The sequence below is a fragment of the Alosa pseudoharengus genome, unplaced genomic scaffold (genome assembly GCF_046254945.1).
Source record: "Alosa pseudoharengus isolate Yale_2024_CS ecotype anadromous, Long Island Sound unplaced genomic scaffold, YU_APseudo_1.1 YU_APseudo_1.1_scf_14, whole genome shotgun sequence".
In the NCBI taxonomy this organism is placed as follows: domain Eukaryota; kingdom Metazoa; phylum Chordata; class Actinopteri; order Clupeiformes; family Clupeidae; genus Alosa; species Alosa pseudoharengus.
In genome coordinates, this window is record NW_027468609.1 from 30,554,274 (window position 1) to 30,568,870 (window position 14,597).

Consider the following 14,597-nt stretch of genomic DNA (forward strand, 5'->3'; position numbering starts at 1 on the left):
CTACTCAGAGATGGTGGGCAAGCTGGCGAAAGTGTTGGTCCAGTAGTTGACAAAGCGCATCCTCAACTTCTGCTTGACAGAGTTTCTACCCATCCTGTGGTTGATGTCCACATACTTGTGAGTCTGACTGTCGAAAGGAGGCCAGTTGACGGGAACATCAGACTCACCTTTGTTAGGGTCTCTGTTGGAAAGAGAGACAGAGAGAGAGAAGATTTAATGGAGCATTTAAAATAATTAAATAGAAGTTAAAATAAACATCTATTTTGATCAATGTGTCTCACTATAGGATTACAGTTGATCTGGCAGATTGATCTGATTTTAATGAATTTCTCTCTCATACCCGGTCCTGGCAAAGTTGGTCCAGTAGGCGATCATGTATCTAGAGACATCACGGTGCTTGGGCCAGTATCCCAGAGGAGTGGCGAAGGGCTTGCCGAAGACATACTGCAAGTCGTCAGCGTGGTCAGCCCCCATCCAGCTGGGGTAAACGGGCATTCTAGAAGGCTGAGTGAACAGGTAGGAGTAGGTACGTCCCGTCCTGGACGAACAAAGAAAGAAAATGAAGGAGAGAGGGAGAAAGAGAAGAACATGGGAAGGCTAGGGGGGGCATACACCCCCGGCAGATTATGGCCAATAATTTAGCGGTGACAAGTCCTGCTGCGAGATCTAGAGAAAGAGCGCACCTGCAAGGTGGTTCTCTGCACGTGTGTGTGTGTCTTTGCATGGGGTTACGTTCGATTCAAGTCAGAAGTTGGTCCGTCCGGTCCCGCATTCACGCAGCTCCATTAATAGATTAACGTTACCAGACAGCGCTGTAACATGTGTGCAGGAATTTCACGCATTATGATGGCTAGAGTTGCGGGACTTGAATAAATCATATCCAGCGCTGAAATGTAGGCCCTGTAATCAGTAGGCATAGGCCTATAGGCTATATTTTATTTTGCTGTAGGCCTAGTTACCATAGATAGTTATCTTGCTGATTGGTTGACTGCTGTGCCAATAATTAACGTTGGTTGTGCTGGGCTCATGCTGGAGTGGAGAAATGGGGTGTTGGGTAACATCTTTTGATGTCGAGGAAGGTATTTTTTGCCCTAAAATGCATGAAACATGCAAGTTCAAAAACCGCCGGTAGCCACGTTACATCTCCGTTTCATATTTGCCTAGGCTACTAGCCTACAATAAACGAACTCAACTGAGAACAGGTAAATCTAATGATTCGGTCATTGAGACTTTCTTTTGAAGTTTATTTTTGTATTCCGGGGTACAGTAGCCTAATTGCCTAATGTCTAATAGTTTTTCTTACCGGCTTGGTGTTTGAACTGACTGCGCCGCTCTGAACTTGTTTCCTGCCAGGTTTATGACGTAAATTGCTACATCTTGAATTTCCCCATGGGGATCAATAAAGTATCTATCTATCTATCTATCTATCTATCATCTCAACACGGCTCTGGCAATGCCTAAACTCATCGTGTGGGAAATCAGATTAGGCTATCTGTCAATATTGGGCTTTAAAAATAAGGGATATTTCCTCAGTAATAGTACATTTTGTAACATTTATAGAGAAACCGAGGGGAAGTTAATTATGCATACGCCCCATTTTGAGTATTTTGCCCGACATTGTACATCATCTACTTAGGAGATCATTGCTCCTACTTACTTTGGCCTATAATCAAATGCTTGACCTCTTTGGAAAGCTTAGACACTGTAGTTTCGTGGACAACAATCAGAAAAAACTGTGTGATGTACTGACACAGAGTTACAGAGGCTAGAATATTATTTTCTCATTCTGCCTGGATAACAAGCATCTCTGAACTGACCACATTTCAGCCCTCTACAGTAGGTCACTTGAGATGACCTAGAAACACAACTGAGCCCTAGCATCAGGTCTTGTGAAGCTGTGTGCAAAAGTAGATCAATATAGAATGAAAACTACTTACTTTAGACCATTATTTGCCAAGGTATGCTCATGCGTTTTGTAAAATGCCCTATGGAAACTCCCCATAGGACTTTTGGTTATCCAAAATGCATACTGACAATCAAATGCTTACTGCACATGAACCCCTTTGTGTAGAAGCATAATCCTGGTCTCAAATGAAAGGTAACACTTTGAGATTTCTTGTGGACTATTTAGATTGTATGTTCTGATATAGACTGACTACATAAAATATGGAATAATTACAAAAAAAGTCTCTATTTTTGCATTTAATTTGTTGGTTCAATGAGTGTGTATAAGATAGACTATACATCTGTACAACTAATATTGGATAATACAACATGAAGATTCAATTTCTATGGATTCTTGTGAATATTTCAGTACCCAATATGTTGCATCTAGTAGTTATTGTGCTGCAGCTACACTGCAGCCAGATGTCAGGGTAGCACCAAAAGCGGAGGAGGGGGTGGGGGGCATTTTGGATCAAATTTAATTGAGACATAATACGATTAATCTGAGAATGTAAAGCACTATACAGATTGTACATGAAAAAAGTTGGATTCCCAAGAGAAAGCTTTCAAATGGTGTATAACATTACTATGCTACATAGCAATATGGTGCATACAATTGATTTAGAATGTTGGGGGGAGGGGGGTAAATGACCCGGTACTGGAACATGTCCTGAAATTAGAAATTAGAATCGTTAAAAATTGAAAACACATACAAAAAAAAAAGATTCGGGGCTTTTGAAAAAAGATTGAGCCCCCGAGCCACCCCCTCGCTCCGCCGATGGAGAGAATGATGACTCAAAGACCAGTGATATTTACTCCACTGTAAGTAAGTGTTGAGACTGAGAGTAGCTCAAAATCTGAGATAGTACAGTGTTCCCTTGAAAAACCCACCCCATATGCAAACTGCTTTGGTTAGTAAACAAAATGATTGTTAGAAATGTCTCTCTTTGTCTCTTGGTTATAGGTTTGGAAAATTGTAAAGACTGTGTGGTCCCAGAAATTGCTTCCAAAATGTAAAGAGAATTCAAAAATATATTGCATAGTCTGTGCATTGAGTCAGTGATGATTCGCTTGGTCACGCCCACCTTTCCATCACGTTTACATCAAACATCACAGAAGACAGGCCAATCAGTGATGAGAGGGGATCACGCTATAGAATGTGTATTTATGTACAGCAAGAGAAGGCCTACATACTGTACATTGTTTCCTAACTGTCAATGCTGTTCATTGTCAGTTTGTTGGAGAAGTAGGTCAGGAAGTAACGTCAGGAATACCCAATCAATGTGATTGATTAGGCTGGACCTATGATTTCAAAGTTAACGCAAAGTCTACGGGCGTCACAATGCCAGACCCTTTTACCAGGTTCTGATTTTACAAGGCCATAAATTATATTTGTCCAAGCCTTGAACTGTTGGACAGTAGACAATATGGTATAGGAACATAATGCATTCATTGTAGAAAGAGTATAAATCCAGTGTTTACGTACAGTCAGTCTTGTAAGGATCCTGTTCATGTTGTACAGTACTTGTAATGACATTTTGAGTCTGTTAAGAGGCACAAACACAGTCTAAAATCTGTCCCCATAACATAGCTTTGTTGCCACCTGGCTGCGCTATCCACTAGCAGGATAACGAGCTATGTAGCAAATCTTATTTCCCACCAACAGTACTCAGTGACCTTGAGCAACAGGGCCAGATTTCCCCATTTAACCCCATGTTGGTCCAGAGGGACTGTCCACATTCTTAGTTCACTGTATGTCACTTTGGATAAGAATTTCAGCTAAATGACAAATAACAGTGAATACATTTATGAGCACAGGTGCCGTGCGAACGAAGCCCTTTGCTGCCTAGACTTTGACTTTGTCACCTATAGATAAACAGTGTTTCTACCAATGAGCCTTACGTGGCAACGCTGTTATGCAGGTAGAGAGCGGCCTGAGTGGGAATCAGGAAGATGTAGTCGGTCTCCACTTCCACAATAGCCCTCTTCACCTCTTCCTTGCTAGGCCTGTTCCCCCAAGTGGAGGTGTACTCATTGTAGGCCAGGTCAGCAGCCTGTTGTCCCTTCACTTTGGTGAAGGCAGCTATGAGGGTCTTCAAATCCTCACTAAGATAAAAGAATAATCATAAGTGGTTAGGTCTGAACTGACAGCATGGAGTTTAGTGAATGGTCCTCATGGATATGTATCAGGAGGTTAGGACAGTGTTAGGACAGTAGCTCGCCACTCACACAGGTGTAGTGGGAAGAGGCCGGTTGATGGACGGCACGTCAAGACCAGTGAAGATGTGGCCGTCCATGTCATTGGCACCAATAATATAGTCCCTCTCTGCAGCATTGACAAACAGGTTAGCAGGCTCATCAGGCAGGAAGTCTCCATCGATGACAGGAGAGAGGACCAGGTTGTTGACAATGGGAGCTGATGGAGAGAGACCCCCAATCAGAAGTTAGCATCAGTGAAGAGAAGAAAAAGAAAAAAAACACCCCCATCTACACAACCCACAACTTTCCAACCACACACACACACATGCACACACACACACACACACACACACACACACACACACACATTATACACTTTGTAATATGGAACACATTCTGAACCCACCTTCTGGAGACCCGTGCATCTCCAAAGTGCCAGCAAGAGTCAGAGCAACAGCATCAGTCATCTTCAGACAAGCCACCATCTTATCATCAGTTGGGCAGCCCACCCTTGTGGCAACCTGTGAAGGGTTGATTTTTATTAAACTAGTGGCAAAAAGAAGATTGATTGAACGTCTCCATACGTCCAATAGGGATGGATATTTAACACATGTAAGACATAGACATGAGGATAATGTAATAGCAATCTGACAACAGGTGTCAGGTTTACCAGCTCAGCAAACTGTCTGGGGTTCCTGTTGATGCCCCAGGGGCAGAGAGCCACACCACTCTGGGAGATGCCTCTGCGGATGAGCCCCTTATTCATGGGAGTAATGAGCTGTGGGGAACATAGAGAAGATGGCTGAGAGGGTTAACACTATAGATGTGTGTTTAAACTGGATAACTAAGGCCAGTGATAGAAAACTACAGTGCTACAGAGTGAGAGAGAGAGAGAGAGAGAGAGAGGGGTGAGTTGGCATTTCTACCTGGAAGTTGACACTGGCGCCTCCAGCAGACTCTCCGAAGACGGTGATGTTGTCGGGATCTCCACCAAAAGCCTTGATGTTCCTGTGCACCCAGGCAATCCCAGCATGCTGATCCCACAAGCCGTAGTTACCTATCAGTGGATCACTCCTTTTAGTTCAGGTCAGTCTGAATTGCACTTTAGATTAATTATTCTATACAGCATAATGGCTTTTCTTAGTTTAATACAAATTCAGTTTATTTTTAGCTCCCGTTCATTGTACTTGGTTCAATTCTGTCATTCTTTTCAGTTCAGTAACTACAATAAATGACTACAGATTCTCTTGACTCCTGAAGAGTTTGTGCCGCTGCCTATTCACCAGGGATGCCGTCATCTCCAGTACTGAGGAAGCCCAGAGTTCCAACACGGTAGCTCAGTGTCACCACAATGACCTTTCCCCTGTTGGCGATCTCCTCTCCATCGTACAGATAGTTGTCAAGGAAGTTTGCTCCGTTGGAAGCACCAGCAAGGAAGCCACCCCCAAAGAGCCAGACCATGACAGGGAGGTTGGTAGAGACCTCTGCAGAGAGTCAGAGAGAAGATACTGAAGCCATTACTATGGATATGCAAGCAGGAAAGCATCTATGTGAGGTGGTAGCCTATGACACAGAAGGGTAGAGTTAGTGTGAGATGATAAATGATGGATCCAAGCACTCAAAACTTTATCATTTCCCGCCTCACATTCACCCATTCACACACGCACACACACACACACACACACACACACACACACACACACACACACACACACACACACACACACACACACACACACACACACACACACACACACAGTGCATCAGGAACAGTTTGGGGTTCAGTTGCTTGCTCAAGGACACTTCGACAGGGTAAGGAGCCAGGCTTGAACCGGCAAGCTTCCGGTTGCTCTACCTCCTTCCCCACTGTCGTCAAGTGTTGGTGTTCTTTGATGTATGTTCAGTCAAATTAGTCTTTGCATGAGGATAAAGACGGAATACCTTTGCGTCCCTGGGGTACCCAGATGTTGAGGTAGAGACAGTCCTCATCACCACGAGTGTCTGTCTGGAGGAGGTTGAGCTGAATACATCTCTTCCTGAAGTCTTTGGTTTTCAGAACACCTGCAGACAGGAGAAGAAATGGGAGTGGTCATTAATGCAGCCTAACATAAATAAGTCAGTGGTTGTAAAATAGTTGTTCTTGCTTTACCTATTGCACATTTCTGCCTGCATTTTAAAAAATAAATCATTATTCATTTTTAAAGCTTTGCCTCACTTTTCTTGCTGGTTGTGTCTCACTTGAAAATGTTCACCAGTGATATAAAACCTCATAACCATAATCGACATAACCATATCCCAAATGACAAGGCAAGCGACTGTCATCACATTTCTTGATTCATTGTCCAGTTTCATCTATGTGTTAGGGTACTAATAATAGTAACTGTCATTGCATGTTGACTGTGATGACTACTTGAAAGTATCATCAAGAGAGGTGCTGCCACATTGACCACACCGCTTCACTGAACAATAATTCCCCATAGGAACATTTTAGAGAGACCCACCATCCCAGCCAGGGTGGGGTTTGGGCTTCTCGAAGCGACCAGGGGGAGCAGCAAAGGGGATTCCCCTGAAGACGTCCATGTAGTGGAAGAGTCCAGAAACACCATAGTTGTCTCCAGAGACCATGCCACCTTCAGTCAACACAGTTCCCAACTGAAAACAAAAACTCAATAAAGTAAATCAGGTCCTGAAGATGTATATGTAAATCAGCAAAAAATAAGTAGAAAAGGTGAAACAGTCATGTGAGTAATTACACCACAACAATAACTGTAAAGCCTCTAAGTCTATGTCTGGCTCATAATTATAGTATACTTCACATGCTGAATTTTAATGTCATCCTGTGTACACATTAAAATCGATTCAATTGTTTAAAATGTATTAAACGAAGGTCATCAAAATCAGTAGAGCTCACAGAAGCAGATGAGGCAGAGCCCAGACAAAGGGCTGCTACCAGCAGAAGTCCTAGCCTGGCCATGGTGAACACAACAGCAACAGAGACAGGACTGAGGGGCCTTTTCTCAGGCCATATATATACCCATCTCTATCTCCCTCTGCCTAAAGCCGTCTATTTTTGCCACTGTTACATAATTGCCCTTCAGCTTTAAGATAACCTGTGAATTTGTACATCTTTCTCATGAAGTGAAGCCAACTGTTGTCAAGTGAAGGGGTCCTTTCTCAACTGACATCCACAGTAAAGGAAATATCTAGTGCAATATTTGAATACATATTCAAGAGTTTTTAATGCCTAGATTTCATTTAATGAAATGCTAGACTTTTTGAGACCCTGCTTTATAGTCCATGAGCCACAGGCCCAAAAAGGGGCGTGTCACTACCACTTGGGGGGGCAAATTCTCACTATATTTTTCTGAAAGCTACATATCTCTGGAGTATAAAATGGTATGATAGCAAGTTGGATCTTGTAGCTTTGTGGCTGTATAGGCCTTCAAAGTTGACCTCTGATTTGAAAAAAGGAAATTCCGCCTATTGGCTTTTTTTGTTAAACCACTCACAAGAGCCCAGAAAATAATCCAAACCTCATTATTACTGATGCATATGTAGTGTTTGATGTTGGCATACATATTTTGAATCATTATGTGATTTTGCCCTTCATTTTGGTTGATAAAATTCCAGATTTATGTGTAATAATGAGCAAATCTACGTTTTCAGAGACACAACGTGTTGCAACACTAATTGAAATACCCACTACCTCATTAATCAATGTATTTATACCTTCCTACCTCCCAGCAGAGACTTGAAATACAAATGATTACATAGGTCTGCATTGTTATGCTATTTACTATTTGTAAATGTACTATTCGGAAACACCCCAAAATTCAGTAAATTAGTATTTTATTGAAACTACCCATAAGACATATTCCAAGAGATCAAAACATCATGATTACCAATCACATATTACCTTTACATTCAAGGAATACTGAAAATTGTTCACATCACCACATGTACCCAGCTTAACATAAATATGATAATTTTATAATGTCCAGGGCACATGAAATACATACTGTGTATTAGCCGTATTGTGTATAAGCCACAGGACAGTGTTTTATGCAAGTTAAAAGAAACAAAACCATATACCATATTAACTGCCCCCGTGTATTAACCTCATAGCTGAAGAAATTTAGCAAAATCAATGTATAAGCTGCAGCTAATAGTTGGGAAATTATGGTAATTGCATCACAGGTGCTAAAATGATCTACATTATACATTTCAGTTGTACTTTTGACTAGTAAGAATGTGGGAATGAGATGTAGATGAACTGGTTGGTGAAAATATTCATACTTTACACATTGTTATCATTATGTACAATTATTATTATTATTATTATTATTATTATTATTATTATTATTATTGTTATTATCATACTTAAAATTGTCTTTCATCTGATGTTAAAATAATTTCCATTGAAAAGAAATAATAACTATTTTCCAAGATTTGATCTACAAGTACATACATTTACAACAGTTTAAAAAAATCAGATGAGACAGAAACTGAAATTGGATCAATCCATTTTCAGAGGAACATGAGTTCATTTGCATATCTACAGCAGGCAAAGCAACAGAGGTTAGGGATGATCTGATTCAGGCTCATACTACAGGTAAAGATCATGACATAGAAGTTGGAGTCAGATAAACCTAAGCACAAATTCCATAATACATTGACAAAGCAAAAATGAAAGACATTTACGAGCATGAGTCAAAAAAGAAAACACAGACACATGGCAAGACCATCATGTTAAAGACTGGACATGAGAGAAGTCTTTTGTCACCCTCTTGGATCTTAACCATGGTCATTGGCGACACCTGAGGGGACCCCAAGGAAAACCTCTAAAGCAGCACTTGCAAAGCATTTGCAGAAACTTGCATCACTGTCAGATAATCTTCCAGATGAATATAATACAGCAACAATCATTGATGGAATGTCTCTGGTCCAGAAGGTCAATAACAATGTCTCAACTTATGCAGACATTGCTGCTGCTATTCATAGCATGATCCGTAAAGAGGCAAAGCAGAGGCAGATAATTTTTTAGATTAAATTAGATTAGATTTAACTTTATTGTCATTGTGCAGAGACAGAGACAACGAAATGCAGTTTGCGTGTAACCAGAAGTGCAAAAAAGCAGAAAACTGCAATGTGATATACACAGTATAGGCAGGTGGTGCATAGACAGGACAAGAAATATAGTGCACAGTAGACAGTAGTATACAGTTGTTTTGCTGAAGGTGGTTTAGAGTAGAGTTTGGGGCAGCCGTGGCCTACTGGTTAGCGCTTCGGACTTGTAACCGAAGGGGTTGCCGGTTCGAACCCCGACCAGTAGGCATGGCTGAAGTGCCCTTGAGCAAGGCACCTAATTCCTCACTGCTCCCCGAGCGCCGCTGTTGTTGCAGGCAGCTCACTGCGCCGGGATTAGTGTGTGCTTCACCTCACTGTGTGTTCACTGTGTGCTGAGTGTGTTTCACTAATTCACAGATTGGGATAAATGCAGAGACCAAATTTCCCTCACGGGATCAAAAGAGTATATATACTTATACTTACTATACTTATACTAGTAGCATAAATTAAATATAAATATGTGCAGTATATTAGCAGTTACCTTATAAGAGCAGAATAAATATGGCTATGTACTGTAATATGAACAATGTATGAACAACATGTACAGGTATGTGCAATGTAGTGGCGGTACCATTATAGTAGTAGTAAGAACAATATAGATATATGCAGTGTATTAACAGAATATATTACAGAAAAACTGAATAAATATGGATATTTAGTATGAACCATATAGATATGTACAGTATGTACAACTATGTGCAGTGTGGTAACAGTACCATTGTAGTGCAGAAACAGTAACATTACAATAGTATTAATAACTAGATGTACTGCAGAGCGGTACAAAATATGACCGCCGCCCAGTCCAGCACATTTTTTCCACAAAAATAAATCACGCTGAAAGGCCTATATGATTCTAACTGTCTCACTAAATTGCATTATCCACACTCAATTCTCACTGATATCTGCTAGACAACAAGTACCAAAACATGATTAGTTCATAGATTTCACATGTAATATTAATTTCATACAACCCCACCTCCATCTTGCCTGTTCATAATTCTGAGAAATTCTTGAATTGTGTGCATGTGTGCATGTACATGTTTATGTTATGCGTGTGTGTGTGTGTGTGTGTGTGTGTGTGCGTGCTTGTGTGTGTGCCTGCGTATGTGCCAGTGCATGCAAGCGTACATATGTCTACTGTGTGAGTATGTGTCATACGTATGATTACTGTGAATGTATGTGTGTGTGTGTGTGTGTGTATCTGTTTGTGCACATGTGTGCACATGAAATGGGTTAACATGACCCCTGGAGGCAAACATACGGAAAAAAATGGTCATCCTAGGCCCTACAGTTCTCAAGATATTCACAGAGAACTGTGTCTGCCCTACCCTCCTTTCGGGGGGTCCAGTCCAGCGGGGGGGCTACAGATCAAAACGAAAAATTACGGTTCCATGCTATCCATGTGGGGGTACATGCCCACCAAGTTTTGTGTACCCCGGTCTTTCAGTGTCCCGGGAATCCTTGTTGGTGTACGTCACTAAATGTACACATAAATTATTTTATTGTAAGGCCCCCCATGAACGAAAGTACACAAAACTTGGCATGCATTCGGAGGGTGTCATAATGATCCTACACTTTTAATTTCGTGCAGTTTTGACCTTGTCAGCCAGAGATATTGTGATGAAAACACCTAATTTTTTGCTTTTTCATTTTTAACTAGGTGGCGCTATACATGAAATAAGTGGTAATGGGATGGGTTGACATGCCCCCTTAAGACCAACATACATAAAAAAGGTGGACCTCCTAGGCCCTACGGTTATCGAGATATTCACAGAAAACTGTCTCCGGCCACCTACAGGCCAGTTGGTGTATAGTAACATAAATTAATTTATTGTGTGGCCCCCCATGAACGGAATTCCACGAAACTTGGCGTGCATACAGAGGGTGTCATAATGATCCTACACTTCCAATTTTGTACAGTTTTGACTTTGTTAGGTCACAGATACCTTCAATTACAACACCTCATTTTTACTTTTTTGTGTTTAACTAGGTGGCGCTATACATGAAATGAGTGGTTATGGAATGGGTTGACATGGCCCCTTGAGATCAACATACAAAAAAAAATGGTCCTCCTAAACCCTACGGTTTTCGAGATATTCACAGAAAACTGTGTCTGCCCTACCCTCCTTTCGGGGGGTCCAGTCCAGCGGGGGGGCTACAGATCAAAACGAAAAACGATGGTTCCATGCTATCCATGTGGGGTTACATGCCCACCAAGTTTCGTGTACCCCGGTCTTTCAGTGTCCCGGGAATCATTGACAGAAAAAAAAAATCTGACTAAACCTATATGAAGCGGCAGTCATAATAAGTGTATGTGCAGGATGAAAAGCAGTAGAATATGGCTATGTACAGTATAAGTGTAAATACAGTATGTACATTTGTAAATAAATAGATGGATGGGTTAGATGGGTGGGATAGGGTAGTGCAGTTGTGGGGGGGGGCTAGGGGATGTCCGCCTCCTTGTTGTCCCTGTCAAGGTTGCCATGGTCGTGGACACCTCAACAGGCACAGGCAAGGAGGCATCAGGCGGGGGCGGGGCAGGGGGTGATGGGGGCTTAGTTTGTTGGATGTCACCGGGATGCAGAGCTAGAGTTCAGTAGGGTGACAGCCACAGGAAAGAAGCTTCCTCTGAACCTGCTGGTTCGGATGCGGAGAGACCTGTAATGCCTCCCAGAGGGGGAGTGGGGTGAACAGTCTGTGGTTGGGGTGAGAAGTCTTTGATGATGCACGCCTTACGCAAGCATCGCTTGCCCTGGATGGCGTCGATGGAGGGGAGTAAGAACTGGTGATGTGTTGGGCAGTTTTTACCACCCTCTGCAGTGCTTTCCGGTCGTGGGCAGAGCAGTTGCCATACCAAACTGTGACACAGTTGGTGAGGATGCTCTCGATGTTGCAGCGGTAGACGTTCACCAGGATCTGAGACAGATGGACCTCAGAAAGAAGAGATGCTGGTGAGCCTTTTTGATCAGGGTAGAGGTGTTGAGGGTCCAAGAGAGGTCCTCAGAGATGTGGACACCCAGAAACTTGAAGCTGGTGACATGCTCCACCTCAGTCCTGTTGATGAGAATGGGTGTGTGTGTGCTAGCTTTAGACTTCCTGAAGTCCACAATGAGCTCTTTGGTCTTCTTGGTGTTGAGAGCCAGGTTGTTATCAGTGCACCACGATGTTAGGTGCTGGACCTTCTCCTTGTAGGCCGTCTCATCGTTATTGCTGATGAGCCCAATCACCGTAGTGTCATCTGCAAACTTGACAATGGTGTTAGAGCCATGTACAGGTGTGCAGTCGTAGGTGAAGAGGGAGTAGAGGAGAGGGCTCAGCACACATCCCTGTGGTACACTGGTGTTCGATGGTTGAGGAGGTGCGATTATCTAACCTAACAGACTGAGGTCTGTTGGTTAAGAAGTCCAGAATCCATAAGTTTGATTAAGTTACGTCGAAACATGTCAAGGTAAAGAAAAAACATCTACCAATATATGTGTATGTGATAAAAGAAAAACCAACTCAAGTGTAGACACACTGAATGCAATACAAGTAGTCCAGAATCCAGTTACAGAGGTATTGATGCCCAGTTCACTGAGTTTGGTGATCAGTTTGGCAGGGGCGGAGCCAGAGGGGTGGCTCCAGGTGGCACAGGCCACCCTTGAGATTCGATTGGCCACCCCAGGTGCCACCCCCAAATCTTAGTCTACGATTGGCCATTAACATGGTCTAAGGCAGGACCTTTCATGATGCACTTGCAGCAGTTTGAAGTATCAGACGTCAGAAATGTAAGTGTCAAACACGATTGCCTTTATTGGCCTACAGGCTACTGCTTGTGCTAACACGCAAAGATATCTATTTACCTATTGCATCTGCCAGTGCCTATTTATCTAATCACACACTTAAGTCGCCGACATTTGATAGGTCATTAAGTGTTAACTGTAGGCTAGGCCTATACTTTTGTAAAAGTGTTTAATGGCAATAATGTCCTAATGTAATGTTAAGAAAACTTTTCATTTATGGTTCATCAAGCTTAGGCCTACTCACTAAACACTCGTCGCATCTAGGCTACAGGTAGCGATATTCTGATGACATGTATGACCATTCAACCAGTCAAGCATTTGTTGTAAAATATTGAAATTATGGGAAGTAATTTTGCTATTAAAACCACCACAAAGTGTTTCACAGAAAACACATCCAATGACTCAGGTCAGAACTTGCCTGTGAAACGTTGGTAAACCTCACTCCCCGACGCCTCAAGAGTGCTGCTGGCATGCGAGCCAGTAGCCTGGGCTATTGGCTCAATTGTTAGCGCGCTCGCTTCCCGATCCGAGGTGCTGCTGTTTGCGGGTTCGAGTCCGGGCGTGTGCAGGGCTGAATCGCGCAGGTTCAACACAACGCAGGTTACACAAACAGGAATGTTGTGCATTCACTGACATTCCTATACCTGACATAACACTTTCAAGAGCTACAAATTTGGTTGTCGTAACACATTTTTTAAATAACTCACTCACACACACACAGACACAGACACACAGACACACACACACACACACACACACACACACACACACACACACACACACACACAATACACTAGGTTCCCTTTGGCTCATGAGCTCTATCCCAGTTTAAGTTAGATTTGTATGAGTCACACTCAAGGCCTGCAGCCACGCTAGAGTTTGCTTTTTAGAGTAGCCTACAATTATTCACTTGAAATGTGTTGTCTTTGATGGATAAGTAGTGATGAGGGTTTCTTTATCTGATAAATTAATACTGCATTCTGTATGTGTTTCAATAACACAGAGAAATGCGAGTGGGTACCCACATGAAAATGCATATATTGATGAACAACCACAATTATGTAATTGTAGGGCTCATTGTCAGGCTATTTTGGTGCCAATGGAATTTCTTTTTGATGTGTAGGCCTTCATGAATAATTTCAAATAGCCTACCTATCAATGTGTTTGGCATTTTCAGTGTTTGGCATTTTTAGTCCGAAAGTGTAATCCGGCCCCCTGAGGTCTCACTTGAAAAAAATCTGGCCCCCTGTCCAATTTCACCGTGGCATCCCTGATCTAGGCTATTTGAGTTTCTTAAAGCTGAGCTGTGCTTAAATTGTTCAATACATGATTCCATAACAGGCCAAATATAAAATAAATATAAATATTAAATATAGCCTAGACATCTAAATATTAGATGATCAGATGATTTACAGTTCTATGTAATATGTCATGTTTCATGTTTTTGTAATGTTTCATACAGTGATGCAGGTCTACTGCTGTGAATATACAAAATATGCCCAACTGAAGGCCAAGTGGCCTTGCCCCTAAAATGGTGATTCCAAG

At 42.2% G+C, this 14,597-nt stretch overlaps 1 protein-coding gene across 1 annotated transcript; it reads right to left on the reverse strand.

Annotated features, from left to right (window-relative positions):
* Positions 1–7,120, reverse strand: LOC143122543 (bile salt-activated lipase-like). Its single transcript, XM_076283331.1, has 11 exons — positions 7,055–7,120; positions 6,645–6,795; positions 6,085–6,204; positions 5,427–5,627; positions 5,070–5,200; positions 4,814–4,921; positions 4,550–4,664; positions 4,174–4,360; positions 3,847–4,050; positions 341–538; positions 1–181 (listed from the first exon to the last, which is right to left on the reverse strand). Exons 1-11 carry the CDS (start codon positions 7,115–7,117, stop codon positions 1–3), a joined length of 1,659 nt encoding a protein of 552 aa, XP_076139446.1. The 5' UTR covers positions 7,118–7,120.
* Positions 7,121–14,597: the final 7,477 nt, after the last annotated feature.